General features: G+C 44.3%; 2 protein-coding genes across 2 annotated transcripts; both read right to left on the bottom strand.

The window, feature by feature from the left end:
* Positions 1-400: 400 nt before the first annotated feature.
* On the bottom strand, positions 401-4,964 carry slu7 (SLU7 homolog, splicing factor). Its single transcript, XM_075481250.1, has 15 exons — positions 4,800-4,964; positions 4,470-4,633; positions 4,205-4,358; positions 4,028-4,108; positions 3,778-3,942; positions 3,351-3,416; positions 3,118-3,249; positions 2,811-2,908; positions 2,658-2,725; positions 2,052-2,191; positions 1,566-1,727; positions 1,375-1,476; positions 1,192-1,269; positions 962-1,081; positions 401-841 (listed from the first exon to the last, which is right to left on the bottom strand). The coding sequence occupies exons 2-15, from the start codon at positions 4,631-4,633 to the stop codon at positions 662-664; spliced, it is 1,710 nt and encodes a 569-aa protein (XP_075337365.1). The 5' UTR covers positions 4,800-4,964; the 3' UTR covers positions 401-661.
* Positions 4,965-6,143: 1,179 nt separating this feature from the next.
* Positions 6,144-21,823, bottom strand: nsd1a (nuclear receptor binding SET domain protein 1a). The gene is made up of 23 exons (XM_075481226.1): positions 21,424-21,823; positions 19,960-20,825; positions 19,382-19,523; positions 18,789-18,961; positions 16,841-18,680; positions 16,611-16,735; positions 15,669-15,888; positions 14,325-14,428; positions 13,941-13,994; positions 13,653-13,838; positions 13,444-13,536; positions 13,224-13,347; positions 12,932-13,132; positions 10,769-10,948; positions 9,730-9,886; positions 9,422-9,627; positions 9,234-9,346; positions 8,817-9,086; positions 8,613-8,729; positions 8,341-8,482; positions 8,153-8,259; positions 7,838-8,042; positions 6,144-7,484 (listed from the first exon to the last, which is right to left on the bottom strand). Exons 2-23 carry the CDS (start codon positions 20,806-20,808, stop codon positions 6,649-6,651), a joined length of 6,444 nt encoding a protein of 2,147 aa, XP_075337341.1. The 5' UTR covers positions 20,809-20,825; positions 21,424-21,823; the 3' UTR covers positions 6,144-6,648.
* Between the last annotated feature and the right edge of the window lie 784 nt (positions 21,824-22,607).

The raw sequence follows: 22,607 nt of genomic DNA, 5'->3' as shown, positions 1-22,607 counted from the left end.
TGTGTTCATCACGGTCATGTAGAAACAAGAGGCCAACAAACATATTCCAGCTGTTGGGTGATGTGCTGGCTTAAATTCAGCAACCTACTGTAATCACCTTTAACTAGAGCAGAACTGACATCACTTGTTGTGTTGTTCATGTCTGACCTCAAAGTAGGCTACTGTTCATTCAAATTTACTACACAGTTCAAACTTAAATCTGAGTCAAATACCTATTCAGTTCAGTTCTGCAGAAGAAAACTTTGTCAATGCCTAAAGGTAAAGTATATCTCTGCAGCATCAATTATTGTTATAGATAAGATAACAAAATAAAACAACAGCTGACAATCTTTTAGCCAGTCCATCGGAGGGCCAACACACAGAAAAACAAGCCAAACAATCAATTCAGATAAAGTTTATTTAAAAAAAAAAAAAAAGCATGATCACAAAAGTAGCAGGAGTTGTCCTGTAAGTTACTGTAAAGAAAGAAAGGGAGATGGAAATGGAGTTTTCAAGCAAGAAAAGCTGTGCAAATGAATCTGAAAAATACTGTACAGAGTTTCTCTAACATTTGTAACCTCACAGATGCACTACTGGAACTTCACAAGCTCAAAAGCTGAGTTTTATGAGTCTGAAAATCCTTGCAGAGAGTTTAAAGGAATCAGCAGAGATTAAGACAAGTTCACTGTCCCAGGAAGGAAGCCATGGGATCATCTGGTCGCGGACGTTTCATGCGGAAGGCCTCCATCTCCTCCTCGGTGGGGGCCTTCACTTCCTGCAGGCTGGCGTAGGGCCTCTTCCTCTCATCCAGCTGCATTATTGTCTCTATATGCCTCACCCGCTTGTCCTCTGCTTCAAGAGCCTGAGTGGAAACACGAGGTAGGAGGTCAGTCGCAGAGAAAGTGAACCCTCTATTATTGTTTAAGAAAAAAAAAAAAAAATATATATATATATATATATATATATATATATATAGTTTTACCTTCCTCAGCTTCTCCTTCTTCTTCTCTTCATCCTCTGAGTCACTGCTGTCTGAGCTGTGCTTCTTGTTCTTTTTGCTCTTCTTTTTCTTCTTCTTCTCCTTTATCTTATCTCTATGCATCTGGAGATTAAAAACACAGATACCCTGAACTTCTACTCAACATTTAATAAACTTCTTTACGTTAACCATCAATATTTGGGGCATTTTGTAACCTATTGAGTGTAACTTACTTCCAGCAGAGACTTTGGCAGTTCTTCTTCCTGCGGCTCCATCAGTCCCTCTTCAAATGGAGCACAGTCCGAGTTGTTCTGCAGGATGGTACGAGTTACAAAAAATAGATTAAGTAAAAATAACAATACATATTCTGCCTACCAAACAGGGTTTTTTTAGATAATCTCAGTACATGTACTTACTATTCCGATTCCAGCCTCTCCCGTGCAGTAACTCTGTTTGACCATGGAGTAGCAGCACTTGTATCCCCAGCAGCCATCTTTCCAGTAGGAGCCCCATATACACTGCAGAACACAAAGTTTAACTAAATGTGTACAAGATCCAACAGTAAATAACTGAACATTCCCAGAGGCCACTTCTTTGCTGTCCTCACAGTGTGGTTGTTGATGAGCACGTCCTCCTCATACTTGGAGCGGGCGACAGCCTTCTCAAGTCCTTTCAGAACAGCGCCGTGACGAGAGTACTCCACGTAGTCCTCCGTCTGGGCCAACAGCAACTCCCGTGGGGGTGCATCCAAGTGCTCTTGACCTCCATACTGATTGCCACACGCAAGAACAAAATAAAAATAAAACCAGTAAATCATTTAGTCCGTATGACTATTTCAGGTCCTCAACTTGGGTCGTTTCGGTCTGAAAAAAAGACGGTGAAGTCAAATGTAATTATTTCAAATCAGTTCTCTGAGGCTGCACTGTGTGACTAACGCAAACCACTTATCTGAAGCTCGGAACTAAAGATAGCTCGCATTAAATGGCAGCTGCAGCTGTCTACAAACAGACCAACTGGAATGAGACGGAAAAAGCCAATTTGACAAAAAACAAAGACATGCGAGGGGCCTCATCCTCATATGCCAGCGGTGTACCTTCTCCAGGATGCTCTCCCTCTGCATTTCTTTAAAGTCCTCCTTCTTGACTTTGAAGGAGCAGTGAAGCAACTCCAGCTTGGTGGGGTCGGCCTGAAGATGGACCTCAGAGCCTCTATCATAAGCCTCCCAGGCAAACACTGTCACGAGACGATGACATTCATTACATGGAACAGTGTACATAAACCACATTGAAAATCAGGCTTAATAATCCCTCTGTTTCATGGGGAAAACTAAGTTTCTGCTCTTGTATCAACATAAAAACAAATCTTGCAAATTTTTCTAATTAAAAATATTTCAGTTCAAATCAAACCTTAATGGATTAATTCTAATTTCTCGTTTTGTAATTATCATTGGCAGGTGCTCTCCACCTGTTCGTGTCAAACACATCCTCAGTTAATGTCACACTGTAAAGAGCACATAACCACAAATCCCATGTGGTCATGTGCTCTTATAGTGTTCATTTGGTATTTCTAAAGCACCAACAAAAACAAATGCATCACTGCAGCAGACGTACTACCCGTGGACTGATTTTCAATATCTGCTAATTGACGTGCCCAAGGCTCTGTTGAGACGTCGACATTCTGAACCATCTTTGTGACTTACGCTGTGTTTGAGCCATGGTGATTGTGTCCCCACTATAGCGGACAAAGTTGTCTCCAGCGTATCCCACCCTGTTACACAAAGCAGCTCATTTTAGTGAAAGGCAATGAAAGATGAGTTATTGTAGAAAAAAAAAAAACAATAACAGTAGCTCACTCATCAGGGTTCATGCCAGTGTTGGAGTACGGGTTCTCTCGCATGGCTCGGGTTTTTGGATCATAGTACGCTGAATTCGGATCCAGATTTCTCAAGTACTGTAAAAACAGACACGTGAATTTCAGGATGTTTAACAGTTGAGCTTGAATCGATTCCCCAACATCTCACGTCAGCGCTCAATTGCTTCAATGGCGGACATTAGAGACAAATAAACATGTCCTCCGCATTTGCTTTACAGTCAACCACTATCATCAGACTTCGACAACAAAGAATGAAACGACAGCTTATGATCAGTTCAAATTCTTACTTTAGCTGTGTCTTCTCTGATACGCAGATTCCTAACAGTGATTCGTCTCTTTGAGTCAAAGTTCTGACCGGGCATGTCAATGTCATCTGCATATTTGTCTTCATCCTCGTCTTCGCTGGCGTGTTCCCGCTCCTGCAAGGAGAAGATTCAAAGGATTCAATTTTGGTCATTAATTTGCAACAGCAACTACATAACAGGACAACCCCATATTCACTGTGTTACTGCACACTCACAGTTTGGTCTAGTTTTCCTGAGGCCAACTCATCTTGAAGTTTCTGCGCTTTCAGTGTCCTTTTGGCCTAGAAAAAAAAAAAAAACACAAAACAATAAATAAATAATATAAGAATAATTATTAATCAGTCATGAAGTGCCTTCGACTGTGTTTTTACCAGGTCCCAGTATCTTTAAACTAAGCACATGATCTTTAAGAAAGCTTTTACGGTTTTCATACAAGGCGTGAAGTGCAAAAAAACATCAAAATCTGTTGAGTTTGACTTTTTAAGTATCAGAAATTTTGCATTTCAACATTTGAAGTTTATTTCTGGAACTAAAGCAGTGGTACAAGGCAGCCAAAGTGTATTTATTCTTCATATTAAACAAATATAAAAAAAAAAACATTACAGAGTTCAAACAAGCTAAATTTGCCAAAGGACTTCTTACCAGATCTACTTTAGCATACTCCTCAACAATACGCTGGTGCTCCTCGGGGTCATACCCATTCCAGCGATCCCGCTTTCCATCATAATCCAAAGAGAGCTGGATCTGAGAGTGTTCATCTGGAGCAATGCTTGTTCCAGTGAATTTCGCCCCAACTTTTCTGGGTCGCTGATGGAACAAATGTGAATGTGAACGTTGATAACACAGTACATCCCTTCAATGTAAATAGTGAAAACTACTTCAAGTATTTTACCTCCAAACAGTCTTTCTTCTTGTGTGTCATGGCTCCACAGTTTTCACAGGCACCCTTACGGAATTTAGTGGCAACTGAATTCTGCGTGGAGACAAAAGTTAAGCTTTTAACTTTGATATTCATTTGTCATGGCTGTATGAATTTAAGTTTTGTAAAATGTATGCTAAGTATCCTTGCCTCCTGCACTCCTCTCTTGTACCACTCTCCAATGGTTGAGAATTGCTCCTCTATTTCCTCCTGTGGTCTCTGATGCTTTAGTGTTGGTCTTTTAGATGGATCAATGTACCATGGTACTGATGAAATGTACTGTGGGATGTGAGGGTTTATGTCTCTGAAGAAGAGGAGAAAAAGCAGTTGCTGTAAACAACATAGGTTGCAGCTGGTAACATTCATCTCAGCGCGGGTGTGTCTACTGGAGACACCTTTTTTAACCTGTACTTACTTTCCCTCCTCGTCCACTTCAGCTGGAGCGTTTCCCAGCTTCCTTTGCTCCTCGAGCTCCTTTTTCTTCCTCCAGTCCTCCCTGGTCATCTTCTTGGGCTCATCCAGGCCCACGATCCCCTCCGCGTTAACGTTGGGCTGCTCGGTCACGACTGAGTCGTCCATCTGGAAAGCACCCCAATTAAACATCCATACTATCACGGCACGTATTTACATGTTCATCAGGAGAATATCCCGAAGGCACATTAGCGAACCTGCTCGCCATCTGAGACTTAAACGTGTAATAAATATTTCCATATCTTATCATGAATGGAATTTAATGAATAATTACCTTGATAAAATAACAGAACCACCACGACGACTGATGTTTTCTTCTTAAATCTGTAGTTTCCTTTTTAACTTGCTCGTTTTGAAGCTCGTTGGTCGTGTTTTGGTTAAAACGCAATCGTCGCCATTTTACTTCAACTGCAGCTACGTCACATCCTTTTCTTCCTTGGTGGTATTTAATTCACCGCTGTGGAGTCACTGCCGGAAACAGCGACACCTAACATGGTGCTGATTTTATTCGTGACGGCCAGTTCATTCTGTGTGGAATCTACTTTTCTTTTTTGTTTGTTTTAACAGTATATCTGTGTTACTAACCAAGTATTATCTTTGTCAGCTTTTTACTGGACCTAAAGAGAGAAGTTTTTTATTTAGCACTGGCTTTTACCCAAATCACTTTGGGCAACCAAGTTGAGAAGAAGACAAATAAAATCCCTGAAACACAAAGTTTCTATTCCTCCAGTTAACATTTTCCTTCATTTGCCTTTTTTTGCAATGGGATAGATATTGTTGTCACTGGACTGACTAACACGCACTGGTTCTTTATCACGTTCTTGTCATTTTTGGGGGTTACTAAATGCTTACAGTGTAGTAACCCTGGCCATTGCTATTAGTGTCTGTACTTCTTAATCTTACCCAGGAGCTGATGTAGTGCAAGTTTGTGCCATTGGCTTTGTTCTGTGTACAGTCTGAGGTGACACAAAGTTAAACTTTAGGGCACAATCTATGCAGAATAACTCTCTAGAGCCCCAAATTTCAAAAGTCACTAATGCTGCAAGTTTACCTTAGATTTATGATTAAGGAATATCCTCCACCAAATATTAAATTCTATGCTTAAACAGTACATTGGAAATAAGAGTTCCATTAGTCTTCCACAGTAAACCTGGAGTCTGTTGACCTTCAACACCTGAGAACACAACATGGTGGACCATGTGAAAAACCAGAAATAAGAAACCAGCAGCTCATCTTTGCTTATCAAACAGCTTAGTTTGTCATTGACTGATTGCTTACCGATGTTACTATAGAAACATGTAGAATAACCCTCCAAACAGTTCATACAAATGTCAATAATACTTTACCCATCATATACAGAAAAATACAGTGTTACACAAGACGTGACCATCCACTTTGTTAAATAGTGGACACTAACTGAATAATTTACAATTTTGTTGTAATTAAGTTGGTTGAACAGTAATGATGGTTGTTAAACCAACTTTTGGAAAAACTAGTCATGTTTTTTTAAGTTGTGGAATGACATAAGATTTATTGTTTTTCTATCTCAGACTTATCAATTCAGAAGGGGGGGGGGGGACAAACCATTTTGTGAAGTAAATAATGGAAATCCAGACTGTTTCTGTTGTGAGAAGAATCATCTATAGCTTCGATGACTCCAGTAGGTTTATTTTTACACTCCATTAAACCCCAAGTTGTTACTGTTGTGCCTAACTGCAACATGGACCAGTGAGGACACTATTTCAATGACTCCTGTAAATAGAAAGACAACATTAAGACAGTAACAACAACAAAAGATGCTGACGGTTTGGTTAGGCGAGCCTTCTCACCTTTTTCTTATATTCCAAACATTAAAAAAGGCCAAAAATGTAAACAGTGATAAGAGAAACGACAACAGAACAAAACAGCACCAGACACAAATAAACATGTTGACAGAAGTATAAAAAGACTGAGTGAAACAAGTGTTCAGCCTTAGCACCAGCACACATCCCCACTGTCAGTCTGGAGATGAGAAGGCAATGTTGCACCAAAGTGAACGCAGTGTTGCATTCAAGTGGGTACCAAAATATTTAACTCCTTTAGTTCGGTCAGTGTCCACCGAGAGTTTCTGCTGACTATTAATGTCACTTGTCATCATCCACCACCCTCCCCCACTCTTCCAAATCCTCCCCGTCCGCCTCTCCATCGTCGACATCATCGTCAAAGCAGTCACCCCAAGTGTCATACACCCCCCCTCCCTCCTCCTCCTCCTCATCATCATCATCGTTATCTTCTTTCAGCAGGTCGTCTCCATACAGCGGCTCCTCCTCCTCCTCATCTTGCACTATCTCCATTTCATTCTCCTCCTCTGCTTCTTCCTCATCGTCATCATCCTCATCGTCATCATCCTCATCGTCATCATCATCATCATCATCATCATCATCATCATCATCATCGTCGTCCACCTCTTCCACGTCTAACCCACACACCTCCCCGTCCTCCACCTCTCCGTCCTCTCTCTCGTCCTTGGAGGAGGTGGGAGTGGAGTCAGGTTTCCCTTCACTTCTGTCAGAGGCGCAAGACCTGCTGGAGGGAATGAAGCTGGAGGTGGCAGTCTTTGTGTTGATGTAGAGACGAGGAGGAGGCTCTTGCCTTGGTGCTGCCTGGCTGCCAGGGGAAGAGATGGAAGCAGATGAAGAAGAAGAAAAAGTGGCTCCTCCGGTGTCTGGAATGAGGGAGGGGGTGATGGGCACAGGCCTCATGGAGGCCACGTTGGGGACGTATTCACGTATCTCCCCCGGCTCCAGCGGGTTGGGCCCACAGGGGTCGTGTTCACTGCAGGACAACTTGCCGTCCAACTTGGAGATGAAGAGCATTCCTTCTCGATGCTCCTTACAGTACGAGCTGGGGCACATCTCGCAGAACGAAGCCGCCTCTTTACCACACACATCACACTGGTGCCACGGACACTCCCATCGCCCTGGAGACAAGATTAAGGTGATTACTCTGGACAGAGAATACAGCTTTCAGAGGACTTTACGGAAACTTTTACCAACAACAGCTCGATAGGAAATAGGGAATCATTTAGTTTTGCAACCTTTCAAGTGGCTGTGTTTGAGGAGGCGTGTATCAAAAAAACTAAATACAAGCTTTTCTTACACAAGTAAGGTCATGTCCTCACTTAGTTCAAAACACAAAGGCTGAAAATTTTGCCTTCGGGGTTTCCTGGCAAACTTAAAACTGTCCAATTAAAACTTTTACATCTCTGCCACTGAAGAAACTGGTAAATAAAGAGAATGTTGTATCAGGCGGTGCTGATGTCACTCTACTTGCCTGCAGGCCTCTTGGCCAGGTTGAGGCAGTCAGCATGATAGACCTTTGGGCAGCCCGGCTTCTTACAGGACACTATCTGGCCTCCGTCACCACAGCTGAAGCACTCATCTTCCCTCTCCTTCGTTACTTGTTGTTTGGTCTTCTTCTTCATGGGTCCCTTCCTCTTTCCTTCCTTCAGTTTCATTTTCTCAGCTGGTGGTTGGTTCTAAACAATAAGTAAGAAGGTGGTAACAAGCCAGCATCTTTAAGTTGGAACTTGTCGGATGAACATACGACCTTGCTCAGAGCTAAGACAGATGGAATATAAACCTTTACCTTTGGTCGAACTCCCAGGAAACTGCTACAGTTGGGTGCGCCACATTTACAGGCAGTCTTCCCATTCCCACGGCACTCCAGGTTGTAGTTGAAAGTCAGCTCCACACCTAAATCGCAGATCGCATTAGATCAGACGTGAAAGCTGTAAATCAATGTGAGCCAAATGAGGTGAACCGCATCAGGCTAACCTTTCGGGATGTCTTGCAGAGCAAACAGCCCCACCCTGGTGTCCCCGTTCACAGTCCACTTCTGAGTCTCACAGTTTGGCTGACAACTGTGGTTCATGAAGCGAGCCTGGTTCCCTTTGGGCCCAGCATCGATGATCCGGTCCTTGATTCAGAGGAGAAACAAGTTTGGCTTGCAGAATTCATCTCATCTCCATTATTAATTGTGTGTAATGATAATCCGATAACCGTGTCATCTCTGGACTGCGTTTGTGAATATTAAGACTCGGAATCACCTTATCCAGTGTAAGCATGTAGAAGTTACAGATGTCATTCTCCTGAGCGTGTCTAATCCTGGCTCGGCATTCCTCCTCGTCGATCACCTCTCCCACGTATTCACTCACAAAAGCCCCCTGATGGCGAGAATGATGAAACAAAAGCAATAAATAAAGTGCCGCTCCGACTCAAACATGTTTGGGCTCGTATTTTTGCCAACCTACCTTCTTTATGTCCGCCTCGCCGCGTAAACCCCAGCCACAAGACAGCGTCCTGAAAATCTCCACAGTCGTGTACTGGCGCTTCGTGAAAGCCTGGTTCTGACATCGCTCTCCTGCCGCACACACCTGAGGGTTGCACTCGTACATCAGCATCCGATTAATGCACTCCGAGTCGATGCCGCATGGGTGTTCATCAGATGCCTTACAGTTGCAACGTGGGATCTCTGACAAGTCAGCGGTGATAATTTGTACCTTCCCAATGGGCCGGTTAACCTTAGAAACAAGAGGCAGGGCAGGATTTTTACAAAACATCTAAGCCAGCTGGTATTACACCAAGCTAGATAAGTACCGTTCTATATTTGGTGATGCGCGCACGCACACACACACACACACACACACACACACACACACACACACTACCTTAACGTGCTTGTACGGAGGGGGTTTCTTGTCATTCTTTCTGTCCTCCTGAAGCTGCTTCATTTCCTTCTCTGCCTGCAGTTCTCTGAACCGCTCCGCTGCTTCAGTCAGAGCTATAAAAAGACGTAAATCAGCTTTACTGAGACAACCGCAAACATCTTGCAGGATTCAAATCAAAATGCACATACCTTTCTTGTACACTGCATCTGCGCCTTTGCCCATTTTTTCTATGCTGTGAGTGTCACCCTCCATGTAAGGGAAGACTCTGGCCTGGTACGTCCACACAAAATCTTTGGAGCCGAAGAATTGCACTGGGAACTCTCCCACCTCATGTTTCATTCTCAAGATGTTATTTGGGACATCTTTGGTCAGACAAACTTCAGCAGGCCACCACCTAAAGCGTTGAATCAGGATTCAGAGACACAGACAGGTAGGTACGTTAGCTGTTGGGTAACGAGCTGACGTGTCTACGGAAAAGTAAATGTTGCGAACTCACCTGTAGCGACCCCATTTGACCCACAGTATGTCTTTGATACGAGGCTTCTTTCCAGCCTTGCAGTCGTTGCAGAACCAGCTGCCTTGAGGCATCTCCATATTCAAACATTCCCGGTGGAAAGCAGCAGGACAGGCTTCACAGCACAGCAGACTGCCGCCTAAAAAAAAATCCCAGCACACAAGTTTATTCGTTGGTAATCTTTATTATGGCTACACATAATTTCTAGGGGGAAAAAAAAAATAAAAATAAAAAAACTGTCCATTGGTATTCCTTTAAACTAATCCCATACATTTGTAACCAGGATTCAGCAGCACTGCCTCTCATATTGATGTCAGGAGGAGATTTGACTTGGAAACATAAGGCAAACTTGGAAGAACGTGAAGCAAACAGCCCAGGGCTTTTTTCCATTTTATATTCCCCCCAAGGAGGTAAAAGATTACTTCAACCCTGCAGTCTACTGTACCTCCACTGAGGTCACAGGGACAGAGGAGTTACGGCAAACGTAGTCTGTTTAAGCGTGTAAGGTCCCATCTCATTGGTCTGTTGGGAATGCTCAAACAGCAGCCTGCAATGCCTTGGAATGTAAGGTTTTGCCTCAATTCGCTTCTTTCTTATCATGATCGGGGCTCCCTCTTTTCATTCCGTCTCAAGTTCGAATGATCAAAGAAGCTGTGGTGCAAATTATGGTCAGAGGTTTTTGGTTTCCTTCAGAAAAAGGGATTTCGAGAGATTTCAAGTTAGACTGATACAAATGAAAAAATCTTAAAATTTCTTATTTAGTTCAACTTAGACAAGGGGTTTGTTTGATTTACGACAATATGAAGCCCAGATATGCATATATTTTCAAGGTATGACAAAGTAATGAATACTGAACAATGAATTCAATATCAAAATGGTCATAAGTGGTTGGCTGCTCCACTGATATAAAAAACAAAAAACAAAAAACTAAAATCATTACAACTGATACAAAGCAGTGAAAATGAAGACACCACGTGATGAACTTATTCTACATTTCATCCAGACACAAGACCGGACTCACCTTCAGAGCAGACAAAGCACCAGCTGACATTTATGTGTTCGTGGTTCTTGCATCCTTTGCGGGGAGTGAAGTGGTTTGGACAGAGGAAGCTATTGTTGGCCAGCACCAGGCTTCCTGCTGCCATGCAGTTGTCATTGGCATGATAGGCCACAGGACAGCGCACGCATCGAGCCAACCGACCTGAAAAACACATACACAGCAACAGAAGGCTTAATTATCAGCAAAGACAATGCTCTCACATCCTTTATGAAGTACTTAAAATGCTTAATTTCAAATGTTGTTCCCTTCCCCCCTAGACTGTCACCAATACACCAAAATTGTACAGGATTAAATAAATCAAGTACACCTAGCCAGTCCTTTACAGAGCTGCATCAAAGAACAAGCGCTGTTAGAGTTACATGTGCCATTATAAAGATGGATGGATCTCAGATTAAAGGCTTTTATCTTTGACGATACATGAGGTAAGAGCCCTGCGTTTTTACTTCTGGTTACTATATTAAGTACCCCTGTCTACTCACAACCATATAAAACAAAAATACAGTTTTATCATCAAAACAAATCCCAATCGCATTACAGAACCTGAATCTTTGAAATTTCCATAAACACAAATCCTTGCCGAGGTGAATGACGGCCACACAGAGAAAGAGACTGTGACATAGTCCCTGTTTACAGCTGGCATTCACATTAATCCTGAGTGAGCAAGTCATAAGAGAACATCTCTTCCCAACAGTGTGAACGCACTCAGGATGCACTGAGATTGCATTTCTTTGACCACATTCAGAGGGTGATCTGGCATCACATGGCCACCTTCCTTTAAGCCGTGTTAACATAAAGATATCCTGAGCTACACCGATTGGACCACCCACTCAACTGTCCTCCCCGAGGGAAGCATTTGGTCTCCGGGGACTTCCCGGAGGAAAATCCGATAGGATTTGATCCTGATGTCCAGAGTCCAAATGGAACTGCATGCATCAAAAAACCTGCTGCGGCTCAGTTGTCTGCAGTTCTGCAGCTATTCTACAAACGTCTGGGAGTGCAATGCCAAAGCTGTGAATCCATCCTGCAGGTCCTACGTGCTGCCTAAAATGCTAGTCGTGCTAATTTATGGTCGTTTGAGCTGTGGCGCTTTAAAGCGATACAATGTAACTTCTCAAAAAGCCCACTATGGAGCTCCCCCTACAGGCTTGGAGGTAACGTACGGTTACGCTGTCGTAAATACAACACCCTTTCGCTTTCACGTTTCACGTTTGTTGACGAACCGGCGAGGAGTCAGAAGGTGCAAGCTATGTCGACCGAGAAGGTAAGAGTAATCAAATGTACCTGGGAGCGTGAGAGGGGTCTATTTGTTTTTGCGGTAGGTGTGCCAGAAAGCAAGTTGAAGTACTTCCGCTCAGCTCCCGGGCCGCTACCGGGCCGGTCCAGCAAAGTTACATAGCGCAGTTTTTCCAACTCAGACCCCGGAAGAGCATAGGAGACAGGCCAATCGTAATATTAAAACTCATTCTAGCCGCACAATTTTTTTCAAGCTGTTATTTTAAGGTAGAAATGTTACATAGTATTGCTTTAATGCAAACACAGTGAGAGGGAGAATTTGTTGTTGCAAAATGACACAAACAGCCCATAGATGTACACATCCAGTGAGGTTACTTTATAGTTGGTGGAGCAGCTTCCAACATTTCAGCAAATTGACAGCAGAGTTTAAAAGCCTCTCGAGTCAGCAGATGTGTGCTTCCACACTGACCTCTCAAACTTCACAAGCCAACTTTCATGTAATTTGTTTCTATTACTTCTCTCTCCTCACTACTATTGCGCCACAGAGAATCATACAGCCACTAATGTGACTCCATTAGATGTGAAACCTTTTGACGTCTCAATCTATAATGCTAATTGTTCAGGACGTTAAATGTATTCGATGATTTTCCAACAGCATTGGTAGACCTGCTGAGGTCCTGTTTGTTGCATTGGTTATGTACCCTTTGTTTTTGAGAACGTGAGAACCAATCACAAGTGGTAAAAGCGCATAAAAAAAATAAAAAAAAAAAGTTGTGGCTACAGTCTTTCCTGAGTGGATTCAGAAGTATACAGCTTAGACACACATATTTTTTAGTATGCAACAGTCATCATACTGCATGGCTGAAATCAACACAAATCAATGGAACCCACCTTTAGAGCTGCAGATGTTGAGAGGGTTGCTGATCTGGCATGACAGACACACATGCAGGGGGCAGCGGAAACCTTTGTTATGGGGCTGGGTGGCTGAATATGCCAGTATACAGTCAGTGTGGTAGAACTTCCCACAGAGTGGTATAATGCAGCGCTTCACCTCGTTACCAGACTTCTTACACACAAAGCATATGTGAACACCTGAAAGGAAAAGAAGAAATAACTTTCCCTCTGTATGTCAGGACGTGCACTTCACAGACAGAAACAGCTATGTCGGACAAAAAGGACCCACCGGTGTTGCATTCCCGACAGAGGAATTTTCCCTTGGGAGCCACTGACAGGCCAATGCACTGCAGGTGGAAGGCTCCATAACAGTGGCCATCGCACACCAACAGGTCTCCTGTCCTCTCACACACCTGCAAAAACATACAATTGCTAATGAATTTCCGGCCACAAATGCAGAATGTTTCCCAAACAAAACTACAGAAAGCACAAAAAACATGTCATCTCACCTGACACACATTCTCCTTCAAGGACGTCGCCCCTATTTTGCCCTTTACATCCATTTGGGAGGAAAGACCGTCGCTTAAACCAACTGGCACCACCTAGAGGGATGGATGTCATCTGTTGTTACCCGAGAAAAGCAGACACGGACGCAAAGGTGCAGATTATTTTCTTCTCCGATAGGAGGACTGATAACTGAACAGCACAACATGCAAACCTCAGATTTGGGAGTTAGTGTTCCAGTGTGCGCATTTTGTTTCTCTTCAGTGCTGCAGGGCTCAACCTCGGCCTCCTGCTTGGGTGTTTTACTTCGCCGGGGGCTTGGAGATCTGCTCCCTGAGTGCTTGGAGGCAGCAGCGGGGGCTGCGCTGGGTGCAGGCTTCTCTTTCCTCACAGATGCAAACTATATATGCAAATATTTAGCATGGTTAAAAAGAACCTTCGCATCTTACATTTAGATGGTATATAAATTTTACGGACAGGAACATTTTTGAGTCTCTCATACCTTCTTGACCAACACCTTCACCTCTGACGTAATGCTAATGTGACGCTTTTGCTCCTAAACAAGAAATGATGAAAATGCATTCAATGACTGATAATCCCAGAACAGAATGCCAACAGGTATTGCCCATGACAATATAAATGCTAAAGCTATAGAAAATCCCCTTTAAAAATGTTACGAAACACCCTGCGATGTCCCTGGCACAGACAACGCTCTCTCCATGCATTACAGTGGTGTCCCAATCCCCTGAGATATCCATTGCTGTATCCATTGCAAGCAAACCAGTGTTAGCTTAGCTTGTGCAGTCCTTTACAGGAAGCCAGTGGGCAATCAGAACACACCCAAAGACAGCTACACTCCCCCGTGGCCTTGTCAACCTTCACTTACCCTCCTCTTTGCAGGAGCAGCGGATACTTCTTCTATGGTACATTCCAGCACCTTGTGTGACAGTTTCCTTGGCTTTTTTCTGTCTTGAGTTTTTAATCCTGTGTCTGATATTGGAAAAAAATAAATCAATTAAACAGATAAAAAACGTTTGTCATTAAACTTGCTCTGCCTGGCCAAAAAGAAAGTCATCTCCTGGATTTAACTGGCAAATAAGTAAGAGTTTCCCACAGGACAAGCACTGCAGTGATTTACATGCTTCAGCTGGTTATTTGTCCCAAACCAGTGGAGTGAGTAGCTTCTCATTAATTAAATAACCATGTCAGAGGGCACATCCTGTGGTCATGAAAAATGTGCTAAGCTGTTTAAGAGGGTTCAAATCATTGGTCTGCATCCAGCAAACAAACAAAAAACAAAAACAAGGATACCGTCGAAAGTAATTATAGAACTGGGCTCAGATCTGTCCAACTCATGATTAAAACCTGAAAGGTTAGCCATGAGTCACCGCTGAGGAAGAACTATGATCATGATCAGAGATCTCTTGGATATCTAGTGAAATCAGAAGAGCTCAAAGCAATGTCTAATAGTGAAAGTAAGAGCAGCACCACATGCACAATGCAAAGTAGGTAATAGAACTGAACACATGTGTGGCCTGAAGGAGATCACTTCTCAGTGAGTTTGGAAAAAAAAAAGTCTAGGGGAACAAAAGGGCAAAAGTAATGTGTTCTGATAAGCCCAGATTGATCCTGTTTCAGAGTGATGAGTGCATCAGGGTTAGAAGACTGGCAGATGAAGGGCTGCACCCATTATGCCTAGTGCCCACTGTACCAGCCTGTGGGGGCAGAGTTATGATCTGGGATTGCTTCAATAGCTTAAGTCTTGGTTCGGCCATATTATCAGTCCAAAAACATGAGGTCAGCTGACTACCTGAACATTCTGAATGACCAGGATTGTCCATCAGAAGATTGTTTTCTTTCCTGATGGCACAGGCATATGTCAAGAGGAAAATGTCAGGAAATAGCGGGCTCAAATCGTAGAGAGAGATTAAAGAAGCAAGAGACATTTACACACCGTGAAGTCCAAACCTTAGCTCCAATGGAAATATTTTGGGGTGTACTGGAGAAGACTTTTATATGGCAGTCTGACTCTAGCATCATCAATACAAGATCTTGGTGAAAACTTCTGGATGGAAATAAAGGCTGTGACACTGCATTAGCTTATTGAAACAAAACCACAGTGAACGTGTGCCATAATCGAAGCTAAAAGGTAGTCCAACAAAATACTGACATTTTTTCCTTGATCGGGCAGCGTATTCCTCAGGAAAAACACACCCTTAGACTTACTCACCAGGTTCAAGAGGTAGATCAGTTTCCTCTGCCGTTTCTGTGTCAAACGAGGGTTGCGTTGTGACAGGAGATACGGATGGAGCTTTAGGTGAAAGTTCACCCTGAGACGGACTCTGTTCCAGCTCTACCTGAGCCTCCGCGGGCTCCACTGATGATGAGGTTGAGGTATCAATCCCTGCTGAGGTGCTGAGTTCATGGAGTGCCGTTATCCCTGAAGTCTCCTGAACATCAACACACGTGACAATGAAGCAATGAAGTACATGAAAAAAAAAAATGAACACTGCATGTACTCCACTCAGTTTTAAAAGCAGACTAAGCAGAACATTCCTGAAAACAAAAATTTTTCGGGCTGTGGCCTTTAAAGGGTAAGTAAAGCGCAGCCACGTACAGAATGCGGGTCGAGGACTAACGTTCAACTTGCTCTCAGAGACGAGCACCTACGTACGGACTGATGATCAAACACCGATTTGCCGACCTGTTTAGACATCCGTTTGCATCAGGAAAATCTGGCTTAGAATCATGAAGAGAGAACTTGGCCTTCGCCGCCGTCTGTCTTTCACATTGTGAACAAACACTGGGGTGGAGCAGCCACGTTTGAGTGTCGCATTTGCAAAAGAAACACTCTCTGCCTTTAATATCTTCATGTGAATTTCTATTCGTGGGTCATTCCCAACCAAATCACTCGAAGGTCCTTGAAAAAAACATATTGGGCTACGAAGGAGGAATTTACGCAGACTTGTATTTACTGACAAATGCTGCTCAAAAACCAGTCGAGATGCTTTTTTTGAAAGATGCTTCATGCAGGTAGAAAATGATCTAATGTTGCCATAACAACGACGCAAATCATTTTCAAGGTTTTGTGGATGTTCAGGACGAGTTATAACATTCAATGCTCTGTTCTTTTATTTGTACTGTACAGAAACTAAGTCGTGAAACTTCTCACCGTTTGGGGAGATTCTGAGGCGTGTTTCTTTGATCTCTTTTTCGGGGAAAATATTTGTCCATATTCCCCAGTTGACTCCAGGAGCCTTTTAGTTGGTTTCCGGAGACGTTTTCTCTCAGAGTTTCCTAAATGAAAATAAATAACAAAAATATTTTCTCTATTTTTCCGCCCCCCCCTTTTCCTTTATCAACTTATCTTATCATCTCGGTAAACACCTGCTTAAACCTTACCTGCTGTGCTGCTTGTGTCTGAGGAATGCGAGTCATTCTCTGTGTGCTTCTCAACATTCAGATCAAGATCCGGTGATGCTCTCGCGCTGCGAGGCGCCTTCATCTCAGCAGACGCCTCACTCACAACTTCACCCTTAATCTCAGCAGCCTCCCCGACCACCTGCCAGCGCTTCTTTGGAGCCACTGCAGATTCTGAGCTCTTATCGAGGTAGCTGGCAGAGGGATTGGCGGCGGCAAGAGAATCAGATCCAAGGTCAGCCAAGTCCGAGTGGCCACTGACAAACTCCCTGCCATAAGCCATGTCAGCCAGGTCCAAAGATAGGCCGGGTATTCTAACTTTCAGTTTGGCAGGAAGTCTTTGTTTTCTACGCGGTTTGTCTGAGCTCCCAGTCTTAGAGCGAACGGGAAGGTCTTCACAATGATAGGTGTCAGATGTGGTAATAGTTTTAGTTCTGGTCTTGGCTGTATTTGGGAGCATTTCCGATTTCCCCGACTGACCATTTTCTAATTTGATCCCGAGAGATAAATCATCACCAGAAGCTTTCAGAGGGTTGCTCTGTGCTGTTGTGGGGATAACCTGGGGTTCCTCCTTTATCAGGACAGGCGATGGCGGGACTATCAGAGGTTTGCCTTCTTTTTCTCTGGTATCATGCATGTCTTTCAAGAGCATCAGGAAAGTACTGAATTTATAATTGCAATCGGATCTGAATACAGTGGGCTCAGAGTCACTGCTGTCCTCCTTAACGAGAGATTTGAACATTAGTTCCTTACCATCCTGAAATGTGTCCATCGGAGACAAAGATGGGGAGGATGCTGATGGATCTGGGACAATGTTTTCTGATTTAATTTTAACTGGTGACAAAATGGATTCACTTAAGCCCTCACTCTTCAATTTAGTCAGTGAGCCATTGCGAATAAGTTTCTTGTCGAGCTTCCTCGCTCGCCTTTTTGGAGAGCAGCGATTTGCAGAAGATGACGAATCGCTAGGGAATTCCAAATTAGGTGGCAATTTAGATTTGATGGCAGCATTCATAAGTGTATTAACAGAACAGTCAGCGGAAGGAGCTTCTTTAGAGATTTGGCTTGTGGCCAGTGCTTCTTTGAGATCAGTCTCTTCCTCTGCTTTTAGAGCTCTCGTCATCAGACCGCTGCTGGCAAGAAGAGCCACAGAGTGCTTTTCACTGGAACTGAACGACAGTTCAAGACAGCTGCCCAAACTCTGTCCAGGGTTTTTATCTTTAGATGTCAACTTATTCATCAAAATGCTGGAGGTATCGGTGGAACGAGTATACTTACTCACTTTTACTGTGGACTTTTTAGCTTTTACAGAACTATATTCCTTGCTAACTAATGGGTCTATATCCTGCATTGGAGAAACTGCTGTGCGTTTAGGACGATGCAGCATTGGAACTGAATCCAGATCAGCATACGGCGAGTCCTTCGGCTCTTCTTTCAGTGCACGTGTTGTTCTACGAAACTGCTCAGCCATGCTTGTGCCAGTAGAAGATTCCTTCGATCCACCGACTATATGTCCAAATATGTCTGACAAACATTTCTTTTTTTTCTTTAAAGCTTTGCTCTTATTGGCTTGACTTCTAGAGTTTTTGATGAGATGGTGCTCAGTTCCATTGTGGGCAAGACCAGGCGATAAGGGTTGAACTGGGTCAACAGAGACAGCGGGGGCCTCCGCTGCCTTTTCAGTGGGAACCGGGCTTGGTACACGTTCCTCTCCATTGACGGACACTGAAAGTGCACTTTCACTATTCCTTTGACGACCCGGGAGCAGATACTCAGCCTCTGCCACACTGACTTTCCATGCAGTCAGCAAACTTTTTGGAATCTGCCAAGAATGAAATCAAAATTCAAATAACTGCTGTCGGCGAGAAAAAGAAAAAAAAAAAAAAAAAAAAAAAAGGGAGAGATTTTACAATTAATTTCCTACATTTACCGTGTACTTGTAGTCCTTCTCTTTCTGCTTCCCTCTCCGTCTAAGCACAGGAAGATCTTGAAACTGATGGCCTCCTTCAAAAGGAAGAATGACGCTCCCCGGGACCCAGGCGAGTTCCACAACCTCCCCGATTGTCTCCAGGAAATACATCCGACAAGGACGGGGGCTTGGAACTGCAACAAATCAAAACTATACGTTGCATTTACATGCATACACACACACACACACACACACATATTATACATATAATATGGCTGGTCATTTCTGTCAGGTAAAGGGCCAAGTTGACGGAAGTAATTTGATAACAAAATCAGAGACAATTTGGGGATGGGATTACGTAGCCGTAGCGTCAACACATTAATGCTTTGACCCAGGAGTGCTCAGTCATTACTACTTCATTACATACGCAATTAAAACTCTTCCTCCATTTCGATCCCAACCACACGCCTGTAAAGTTTTGTGACCGACTGTGATGCTATAGTGCCGACACCTGGCAGAGCATCATGAGAACGCTTAGCCATCGCGTCACACGGTGCAAAACAGTGACAGCTGTGCTATCCCAGCTATGAACCAGTATTCATATCATACTTCACCTTTCATCTTAGTATGAGTACCCAGGCCTGGGTCACAGGTGACTTGGCAGGGCCACCAGGGCCGTCTGTTGAACTTCGCCCACACCAAGTCCCCTTCCAAATACTTCGCTGCAGGCGGAAGCTTTTTCTTAGGGCTGTTGGACTAAATCGGCACAATGAAGACACTTTAATATCTGATGTGGAAAACAATGCAACGGTGTGCTGCTGCTGCTACTCACCTGAATACAGTGAATCTCAACTGAAAATGTACGCAATTCTGAACTGACAACGCATCGTGAAATAATGCTGTTAAAATCTGCTGAGTCTGCTCTGTTGGGAGTCAGATTTGAGCGATTACCTGCATGTTCATGTATACATTTCAAAGCCTCCACACCACAACATCTGAAGTGCCTTCGTATTTGTAGAATCATTACAACTTTGCTCAAGACGGCACACACTCATGTTACACAATTAATCGCCAGATCATCACGTGTAGCATTAGACATTATCAGAGAAATGCATAACCAGGGCAAACGCTGTGTGTGGCTTTGCTTTTGCAGAAGGTGCAAAGTAAACATTCCATGTTTTTTTAAACTCACGTTTGAGTTGGTACCAGCTGGTGAGATAAGCCCAGGGTCAACAGGAGAGGTAAGTTCAACATCACTGTCCGATTCCTCACCCAAACTCCATCCATCTCTCATGGTGATTTCAGGCAGTGCACTGGGGCTTAGTGTAGGGTTAAGTTCAGAAATAGTTTTGGACATTAGATTGAAGACAGTAGGTTTGTATGTTCTTTTGTCCGCCGCTGAGCTGCGTGTGGTTTTGCTCTCTGTAAGAGTTCGGTCCTGGCTTGAGTTTGTGGGGTGGTGAACAGGCGCAAGGACCTCGCTGCGATCGTGCTCGCCCTCCTCGTCCTCCTCCTTTATGTCACTGCTGTCAAACAGTGTGGACTCAAAATGCAGGTACCCATTCGGGATGGGGGAGCAGCGCTCAAAGCTGTCAGGACTGTGAGGGGAGAAGCTATTTCTGCTCCCATCCTGCAGTGTCTGGAAAGGCTCCGTGTCGTCATTGCCTGGAGACGGAGGCAGCTGGACTGACGGAGCCTCAAACTCATCATCATCACTGATTGGGCTCGCACAGCGCAAGGTTTTCTGAGGATGGAGGTCCCTATCTAGGTCAGATCTGTTGAGTGCAGCGTTCGGGTGCTGTGGCCTCCTTTGCGGACTGTAGCAGTGGGGTCGCTCTGGCTGATTGTACCCCAGGAAAGAGGGTTGTTTGAGGCTGGAGGGTGGCAGTAACACAGTTGATGACTGGCCTGATCCTCGCTTCCCAATGCCACACTGGTTTCCATAGGAAGTGCTCACAGGGCCGTTGCGGTGCCTCAGCTCTGGCTGAGCTGAGCCAAACACTGAGCCTACCCTATGACCCGGTCTGTAAGACTGATTCATGTTGTCATGCCTATATCCTGTCAAATAAAAATAAAAAAAAAGGTAGGGTGAGACACGGGATCTATGCCACTTAAATTTCACTACATATAATCTGCATGAGACATTGAGACTTGTGCAGAACACTAGAGACCATGCAGACAGATGAAACGATGCATTTCAATGGGGGAAAAGAGAGCGGCCGTCATATCCTGTCCGAAAGAAAGTTATGAAGAGGCATACGAGCTTTGGACTGAGCTCACACACATACCCACACACCGTTAAGCCGACATGGCACGGCCTCCATAAAGGCCAGCCGGACGGTACAAGACAAAACACTGAACACATCCGCTGCTGCGCTCCGTTCGCGCGTTTCATTCACAAATTATTAGTAAATAGCGCCGCTTTGTCTACCGATTGTGGGTCATGGCGACCGCTGACTAGTCTGGAGGAGCTCTGAAGCGGCAGTGAAGGAGGTGACACTGAGCCATCACAGAAGCGGCTCACACAAACAGGCTACAGCCGCACACCGACATAGGAAGCTACTACTGACTCACACAAAAAAAAAAAAAAAAAAGGGCTGATCGCCTCTAAGTTCACCACACTGTCAACACGTGGAAAAACGCGAAAAAAACTCACCATTTGGAGGTCGGTCAGCGTAAAACCAACAGCGGAGCTTTGATAGTGTGACACAAAGCGAGGGCTTTTCTCGATTTGTGAAGGCAGACCTGCACAATCCCAGCTGCAGCAGCACTAGTAGTAGGCCAAGGCACAGCTCTCATTCTCGGCACTTCATCGCCTCATCAGCGGCGGCCCTCTGTAAAACTGTCACCTCAAATACTAAATAACAAGGAAATCTCCATTACGCTGCAACATCTCGCAGCGGCGAAACTCAAAGTGCCACAACCGGTCCCCGAACAGCCACAGCGGCTTATTTACTACATGATTTGTGCCTGCTGTCGAAGTGCCCCCGGTTGTGTTAAAACAAGCCCAGGCTGACTGTGTTGGTGAGCAGCAACCAATCGGCACTGCTACCCAACCCCCAGTCTGCAGAGGGCCGTGACACTCACCCTTCACATGCACGCACACTTGCGAGCACGCACGCAAACACGCGTCAAAGTGCACGCGCGCGGACATCCAGGTGAAGTTTCAAGCAGTCTCATTATATTAAACATATAACATAGTAATAATAAGAAACGAGTGACACTGCGTTTTATAGGTGAGCCCAGTTTCCGCGCGCCCGTCCCATTGTTTAATATGAGTCGGAGGCCTGTGGCTTTGTGATAAGCTGAGGGGAGATCGACTGAACAAAACGTTTGCAGTGCAGTGTAAGCACACGGCCTCTCCGGTCAAACCTAACTCGGTGCGCCATGTTGCTTTGCCACAGAGAGCTCTGACATGAGGAAACAGGCCGCTAGGCGCGTAGGAAAATAAGATAAAAGGCAGGGTGAGTCGGTGAGGCGATAAGCATACAGAAAGCTGGGGTTTTTGCCACGATTATAAAACATCAGCGGCCGCTTTGCAGCGTGCGCACAATCTTATCTTGCAAATCGAAATGAAACCGATCCACAGACGCGCAAATGTGAATAAGGTTCGCACAATGGAAGTGGGCCAGTCCCCCGTGGATCAGACAAAGACCGTTCAGTCCAACACGCCGACTCGGCAGCACTTTTATTGTCTTGTTGGCTTAGTTCTCTCTGCGGTTCATTTTTTCAAACATTACTGATGTCTCTCCGGTCACACGGACACATCAGATTTGAGAAGTCATCCATGTTCACCTCCAAACATGGCCCTTTTTAAATAAGAAAATATATTTTTAACCT

Source organism: Odontesthes bonariensis, chromosome 13 (assembly GCF_027942865.1).
Source record: "Odontesthes bonariensis isolate fOdoBon6 chromosome 13, fOdoBon6.hap1, whole genome shotgun sequence".
Taxonomy (NCBI): Eukaryota; Metazoa; Chordata; class Actinopteri; order Atheriniformes; family Atherinopsidae; genus Odontesthes; species Odontesthes bonariensis.
The sequence above is the reverse complement of the archived record's forward strand: the minus strand, read 5'-3'. Positions and strand labels throughout refer to the sequence as shown.